Below are 8,011 nucleotides of genomic sequence, written 5' to 3'. Positions count from 1 at the left end.
CTTAAGGTAATGATGGTCTTAGCTTGTTCATGATGTAACTCACTTGGATTTAAGTCTCCAATGAAATGTGTGTTTCTAGGGTTTGGCACGGGTTGAGAAGGAAGGGTGCCTTTTTTCCTAGCATTTAGTTGAGTCTTAATCTTAGCCACAGCTGTCTTTAATTCTTGATTTGATTGGATTAGAGACTGATTCATTTGAACTTAAGAGTTCATGAATGTGGTCAATGCATCTTCCACAAATGATCGCTTTGGTGGGGGCACATATGGTGCATTGTTAGGTGCCTCAAAGAAGTTATTTTGTGGAGGCATTTGAGGTGCATTGGGCGCATTAATTTGTGGTTTATTCCTCCAACTAAGATTAGTATGGTTACGCCAATTTGGATTGTACGTGTTTCCCATTGGTTGCATAACTGACCTTTGGTAATTATTTATAGCATTTGCTTGATCATGCTCATGCGTGATATTTTGTACAACTGAGATTATTGGACAATCATTTGTGTCATGGTCTGTACCACCACAAATGATACAAAAATTATCTAAAGAAGTATTTGCTTTAACCATATCAACCTTCCTAATTTCCAAGGCTTCGACCTTTCTACCCAATGTAGCGAATTTTGCATTAAGTTCGTCTTCCTCTCTTAAGACATACATTCCTGCTCTCTCTCTAGGAATGGGTCTAGTTTGGTCTGATTTAGCAGAGACATCTCATGTCTGCATATTCTCTGCTAACATATCTAGAAAATTCCAAACCTCATTATGATCTTTGTCAAGAAAGGTTCCACCACACATCATCTCTATGAACTGACAAGTATCCATAGTGATCCCCTTTCGGAAAACATCAATCACGTGCCATGGTTCATAACCATGATGTGGACAAGTAATTAGAATGTCTTTGAAGCGCTTCCAAGCTTGAAAAAATAGTTCATTCTCTTTTTGGGATAATGACATGATTTCTTGTTTTAGTGCATTTATTTTGTGCTCGGGAAAGAATTTTTTCAAAAACTCTCTACTTAAGGCTTGCCATGAAGTGATGGTATTAGGTCTTAGAGAGTTGAGTCATGCATTGGCCCGATCCTTTAGAGAAAATGAGAATAACCTAAGCTTAAGTACATCCCTATTGCCATTGTTTACTTGTAACGTTGCAATTACTTCCTTAAAGTCCTTGAGGTGCAAGTAGGGGCTTTCAGAATCTAAGCCATGAAATTTAGGAATTAATTGAATCACACCTGGTTTAAAATCAATGTTCCCTATGTGAGCAGGGAACACTATGCAAGATGGTAAAGTTTATCTTTCAGGGTGTAGATGTTCATGTAAAGTCCTCCCTCCACTAGTTATTTGATGGCCACTTATTGCTATTCAATCCAGCATAATGTCACATGTGTTAACTAATGGTTCGTATTTAGTCAAATGTGTACGATGAGGATGGTGGTGGCATGCTATAGTCATACTTGACTCAAATTTGATTGAATGGTTGCAACTCCAAGCTTCAAATCAATCATAGTTTCGAACCTAAGACTATTAACAAAACTATCCAACTACCAATATTACATCGACCAAGCAATTTAGAAAGAGAGGTTTATTCCTTCTAAATGGATTCCTTTCGCCTTGAGTTAAGAACTTTTCTCTTGACAGAGACAGTATACCTTACGTTTCTCAATGATATAATAATGAAATGAAATAATTAAAAATTAAAGGTATAATTATCGATTTTATTGATTTATAATGAAGCTTAGTACAATTAGTGAGGAAACAAAATAAGCAAAGATAAATAAAAGATAAATATTTGCAATCTTCTGTATGAATAAATAATAGAAGTGGATAGTCAACAGGATGTAATCAGGGATTTGACGACGGTACGTCGTAGATATTTACATCCAAGTGAAATACCTAAAAGGTAGAACTAAGATAAGATAAGTAGTGTTGCACAGTGTAAAGGAATTATGTTTTGCTGGGGGCCCAGGCTCTTCATCAAGTGTGTGTTGTTTATATAAATTAGAAATGCCGGTGCTCATGCATAAGTTTCTATCTTAAACGTAGCGAATCATATCATTGTACAGAAGGATAACAAATAGTGAATTTATCTTATCGCATGCCACGTGTATGGTTATAAATTAAGGAATTTTCTCCCATCAATTACACACCATAGAACATGTTTCTTTGAAAGTATATATACACGTCCAATCCAATCATCTTTGAAAATATATACACACATTCAATCCAATCCAAATACGAAAAAAAAACAAAAAACAATTACACGCAATCAACATCAACCGTAAAAAAGACAAAACGGCAATACCTGAAATAACCGTTTCAAAAGCAAACAGAATCCAAGCCCTCAAAGGGCCTGAGAAGTCTTACCAATCTGCATCTCCGTACTAACTACATTATTCCCCTGCAACTCTTGCCCCATCGGAATCCCAGCCGTCGGATATCCCGGAATCATGCCGGGATTCCTCGCAGTTGCATAGTATACCTGTTGCATCATGCCGTCCGCTCCCATCACGCCCGTCGGAATATCGTAAGCCTCCACTGCCGCAACTGGCCGCATATCCCCAGGCCGCGCAACCGGAACTCCTCCACCAAACACCTGGCCTGGAACTTGATGTCGGAAACCTACTGGTATCTGACCCATAGTCGGTGCTGGAATCTGACCCATGGTCGGTTGTGGAATCTGACCCACTGCAGACGCTGGCGGTGCAACTCTCTGCACATACGGTACCTGCATTGGAACAGGTCGGACGGGGAGGTTTCCGGCCTGGATATAGTACACTGGGACCTGATGTACAGTGGGCCCAGGTAATTGAGATTCAGGCAAGTAATGCCAGAGGTGATTACCGCCAACCCCAGCTGGCCCAACTGGCTGAGGAATGGACGGTTCTCTTTCAATCTGGGTATCTCTCATTTCACTTGGTGTTTGGATTCCGGGTTTGGTCTTGACCAGCGGAAGATCGGGAATGGCGGATGATGTCGAACAATATGGTGATGATGCTGGTGGGGCTGGCGAGCCAGGGTCTGATAAAACTGATAAATTTTCAGAGAGAATTGCACGAGCTTTCGATTTCATCTCATCTGAATTATCAAGGCCAAAGAGATAGTCTGGGACTTCAGACATGATGGAAGAGACTTCCGACCGGCCACGTTCCAATCCACCATTGAGTGCGTCGAGGAACCAGTGCTCGCGCTTCAATGATCCATCTAAGATGGAGCTGATGCTGCTAGTGGGCGATCGCAATGGGAATAGAAAGATGCGGAGGCGGGCAGTTTTCAAATTGGATCCATTGGTCTGTGCAAGGAGGCGATCGTACTCTTCCATCATGATTTCAACGTCTTCATCGGTGGTGACGGAGATAAGGGAGTCAAGATCTTCATTGGGGAGCTGGTATTTGAGGGTAATGTCAGGGGTGTTGGAGAGTTTGGAGAGCTTGGAGAGGAGGGCTGTGAAAGTGGTGGAGCGATGGACGGATACCATGCGGGTGTCACCACCAACATAGCGGAGCTGGTTATCATGGGGACGAGGGAGGATGCGGCCGCCAAAGCTACACATGAAGCGGATGCGGGATGGTGGAGCATCGTCCGGGTGCCATCGGTGATGATCTGAGCGAGGGGATGAGGTGACGGAGCCCGGTGCAGTGTCTAGTTCAGATGGGTGGTGGGAGGACATTGTTGGTGGGAGAGGGAAATCTGACACACGAGTTGCCTGAGAGAATTGGGTCAGATTCCGATTAGTAGGATGTTGGTGCCTCTCAACAACTCAAAAAACGAATGTTCGTAGATGAGCATTTGTAAAAGTGGTTTATATGCCCGACACCAATTTCTGTACAGTAGATCCGGATTTCAACTCTGAAAGTGGGATTGGTTCGGTAATCCAGTTGGGACAAGTCACGCAAAAGACCAATGGTCAGGATTACTTAAAAATTTTCCCCAGTTGTCAGAAATGAAAATGGACGACGCAGATCGGGTGTCATATAAATCCTCTACAATGTGATTGAAAATATCAAATCGAAATACTATATCATGATCAATCGAATAATGCTGCTTTTTCTTCTTTCTTTTTGTTTTTTGTTCCTGCAGGGCCACTTACAAGTTACAACCACCATCTAACGATCCAAAACCCATTTATGGATGGGCTATGTCTGAAAGGCCAGGCCAGGCCCATTACCAGCCTTAGTTGAGCCAGCTCATGTTAGGACGTGGGCCCGGAGCTGATTACTTGCGTCCCGCCTCACCCAAGACAGTGCGGCTCTTACCGTGCGGTCCACCCAAGACATTTGCAGCAATAAAGAAAAATTGAGGGCGCACTTGTTGGATGGAGTGGATGTCACACACGTAACACGGTGGCACCCACATGATTTCGGCTGTTGTACCTGCCGCGGACAACAGGTATTCGTGGGAAACAGAGGGAGGTGGTGTTGGGTTATGTGGGGCCCACCGTGATGTAAGAGTCTTATCCACGCCGTCCATCTGTTTTTTCAGCTTATTTAAGTGAATGAGCCCAAACATCAAAAGTCAAGTGGACCACACCACAGGAAACAGTGGTGATTGAAAGCCTACCACAAACAACTCTTGTGAGTCACAAAAGGTTTGGATCAAGCTGATATTTGTCATACCCCTTCATCCAGGCTTGTGTGTCCTTATCAACAGGTTGTAAGGCTAATAAACATTACAGTGGGCCCTAAAAAGGTTTCAACGGTGGGGTTATTATCCCCACTGTTTTCTGTGGTGTGGTCCACTTGAGCTTTGGATCTGCTTCATTTTTTAGCTCACGCACTACAATGAGCTGGCAAAAATTATTGATGGCGTGGATATAAAACATTTACATCACGGTGGGCCCCACAGAGCCCGACACCACCAAAATCCTAGTAGAGTCCACCAGCGGACCTTCCGGTCGCGTACGATCCGTTAATTTGGTCCGTTCCAGTGGTGGGCTGCACTATGATTTATCGCGTATGAAAAACACACTGACCTGACCATCCTAACCATCCAATCGGTGCCCATCAAGGTGACGGATGAAAAGAAGATGATCCTCGTGGGAAAGATCGTCCTATCCGCGTCATTGTGATGCCATGATCCATCCGCAGCGGGGCCAAGATTTTTAGGGTCCGGATCCACGTGCATGAATGCGACGGATGAATAGTCGTCCACCCTCGAGTTAAAGGGAGCGGATTAGGTGTTACCCTGACTGTGTGGAGCCTACTTTGATGTATTTCTTGTATATCCACGCCGTTCATCTGTTTTTCCATCGCATTAAACTGCAATCCCAAACCTTAAGCAGATCCAAATATCAGGTGGGCCACACCACTAGAAAAAGTAGTGAGTGACCATTAAAAGCTTTTGTGGGTCACGAAAGTTTTTGGATCAAGCTGATCTCTATATTTTATCTTCATCCGGGTCTGGTTGGCAAATAAACATTATGAAAACCATACGGTGGGCCCTAACAAGATTTTAATGGTGGGACGTTCAATCACCACTATTTCTCGTGCAGTGCTCTACTTGAGATTTAGATCTACTTAATTGTTTGAAGTACTCTTAAAATGGGCTGAGAAAACTGATGGGCGGTTTTGATATACACTACATCATCAAGGTGGGCCCACGGAAAGGGTTAACATTACCCTGATGACACCTAATCCACTCCCGTGTTAAAAAGAAGGGTCAAGGACGTGGATTGGCTACAAACGACGCCTGTCCCGAGCTCGGCACAGGATAGAGCTCTGAGGGGGCCACGTGATGCATGCGTTTTATCTAAAAATGAAGCAGATCAAAATCTCAGGTGGACCACACCGAAAGAAACAGTGGTGATTGAACGCCCACTATTAAAAACTTCTAGCAGCCACCGGGATGTTTGTTTTCCATCCAACCTGTTGATAAGGTCACGCAGACGTAGATGAAAGGAAACCTAAATATCAGCCTAGTCCAAAACTATTGTGGTCCACAACCATTCAATCACCACTGTTTCTTTCGGTGTGGTCCATCTGAGACTTGGATCTGCTTCATTTTTCGATCCATACCATAAAATAAGCTGAAAAAACGGATGGACGGTGTGGATATACAATATATATATACATCAATGTCGGTCCCACGGTCACGGCCTGTTCGAAATCGCTCCGGTGTATCCATCACCACCATTTAGGAAATGGATACGCCAGTCTCTCTCGCTAGAGAAAGGGAAGTTGTGTGATACTCTGCAGATTATGACACTTGATACGCATGCACTCAGAATTTGTACACGTGGCATGCGATGACTCAAACAAAACCGACTAAATTGTGGAAACTAATGTCTCACAAAATCAGATTGGTTTAGTAATCCTAATCTGTGATTTCGTGGATAATTCGTTGAAATAGAACCATTGGATATTTCTCATTTCTTACCGTACAATAAATGTCCAACAATCCGATGGTCAGATAATCAAATAAACATAATTTTTGGTTCATGGTATATATAAACTAGTACCAATGATTTGGACGATTTAATTTGAATTACTTGTATGCCACTTCAGCAATTACTAAGTAATTGCGAAGCCCCTGAGTATCATCTCTTCCCCTCTGACAGAGTATCAAAGCTAATCCATAAAACTCAACAATCCACCAAAAAAATCCCAATAATCTCAGCAAAAATAGCAAATTTAAATGAAACCCATCACGAAAGCGATCAGATATCATGAAATCTCAACCAGCCATCTAAGCAAAAACCCAAAAATATAAGAAAATTGATAATAATAGAAGGATATTTTGTTAGAAAATGACGGAAAATATATGAATTCTCAAACTAGATAGTAAGCAATACATGTGAGTTTGTTACTCACTTGGAATGAAATGGATCGTAGATTGCTGCTTTCGAGATTTCCAGAGGAGAATTTCAGAGAAATGGCTTCAATTTCCTATGAAAACAAGGAAGATGAGAGAGAGACAGAGAGGTTCAATTGGAAATGGTTGTGAGGAATTATACGATGCTCGACCCGAGGACATAAGTACTATACTCGGGTCTTCGGTTTGTACAAGTGGACTTATTTTCTATAAATCTAAACCATTGGTTTGGACCACACCGTGGATGGACCATAACCCGAAAATATTATCTATGGTAGAATTATAGACGTTCATTTTGGGGTCTAACAGATCAGCGGTATAGATACTGTGCTGTAGGTTTCGTTTGTTCAAGATGAAAACCATAGTATATTGTGCAGATCCTCGGGCCAAGGGTCATTTAGAGGGTTTACCTTTTTAGGGGAGGAGGTTAGATGGCCGGCTGTATGATGCTGAGAGGTGGGTCCCACGTTGCTTATTTCATGGTGCGCTTAGCCGTAGCCACGACGATTTTTTCGGCACGAGGCGCAGTGGTGCGCACGCGCTCTATTTTCGGGTCACGTGTGTCATCATTTCGAGAAATGAAATTTGTGCTGTCGCTCGGTTCATGCAGTAACATCCAGGCGTACACGTGGCAGACATTGGTTACAATCTTGACCGTCCAAATTGCAGGTTCTTTGATGGATGGAACTGGCACAGACATCAAACTGATTGGGTGGTCCAGATATTTGGACGCAGATTGCGTCCTAACCCTGCCCGTCTCCGGCTGGGAACGGGCAGCAGCTTTGAGTGGCCACCGTGATGTATGAGTCTTATCCATACCGTCCATCCATTTTTACGTATAATTTCAGTATGTCAACCCAAAAATGAGGCAAATCAAAGGCTCAAGTGGACTACAAAATGGGGATTAAACTCTTACCGTTGAAAACTTCTTGGGACCACAGAAGTTTCGGATGGAGATGATATTTGTGTTTTCTCTTCTGTCAGTTCTACGTAACTTTATGAATAGATTGGATGGAAAATAAACATCACGGTGGGCTCTAGAAAAGTTTCAACGGTTAGAATCATTATCACTGCTGCCTTCTATGAATGGACGGTGTGGATAAGCCCCATACATCACGGTGGCCACTCAAAGCTGCTGCCCGTTCCCGGCTGGAGACAGGCGAGGGTAGGACGCAATCCATCTTTCGATTGATTAGCATTATATGGACGGT

The 8,011-nt window shown here is 43.0% G+C and overlaps 1 protein-coding gene and 1 non-coding gene across 3 annotated transcripts; one reads left to right on the top strand and one right to left on the bottom strand.

Moving 5' to 3' along the window:
- The first annotated feature begins 858 nt into the window (after window positions 1-858).
- On the top strand, window positions 859-965 carry LOC131223357 (small nucleolar RNA R71). Its single transcript, XR_009160396.1, has one exon. It is a non-coding gene; the product is annotated as a small nucleolar RNA R71 (small nucleolar RNA).
- A 1,210-nt stretch (window positions 966-2,175) lies between these two features.
- Window positions 2,176-6,959, bottom strand: LOC131237022 (uncharacterized). 2 transcript variants are annotated; one of them, XM_058234641.1, is made up of 2 exons: window positions 6,800-6,959; window positions 2,176-3,696 (listed from the first exon to the last, which is right to left on the bottom strand). In XM_058234641.1, exon 2 carries the CDS (start codon window positions 3,658-3,660, stop codon window positions 2,335-2,337), a length of 1,326 nt encoding a protein of 441 aa, XP_058090624.1. In that variant the 5' UTR covers window positions 3,661-3,696; window positions 6,800-6,959; the 3' UTR covers window positions 2,176-2,334. The 2 variants fall into 2 exon arrangements, with proteins under 2 accessions (XP_058090624.1, XP_058090627.1); XM_058234644.1 differs by having other exon boundaries at window positions 2,176-3,839; window positions 6,800-6,937.
- Window positions 6,960-8,011: the final 1,052 nt, after the last annotated feature.

The sequence above is a fragment of the Magnolia sinica genome, chromosome 1 (genome assembly GCF_029962835.1).
Source record: "Magnolia sinica isolate HGM2019 chromosome 1, MsV1, whole genome shotgun sequence".
Lineage (NCBI taxonomy): Eukaryota > Viridiplantae > Streptophyta > Magnoliopsida > Magnoliales > Magnoliaceae > Magnolia > Magnolia sinica.
This window is presented reverse-complemented; position numbering and strand designations above follow the sequence as displayed.

Coding starts and splice junctions, on each gene's coding strand:
- LOC131237022 (XM_058234641.1), bottom strand. CDS start 3,660: ATGTCCTCCCACCACCCATCTGAACTAGACACTGCACCGGGCTCCGTC.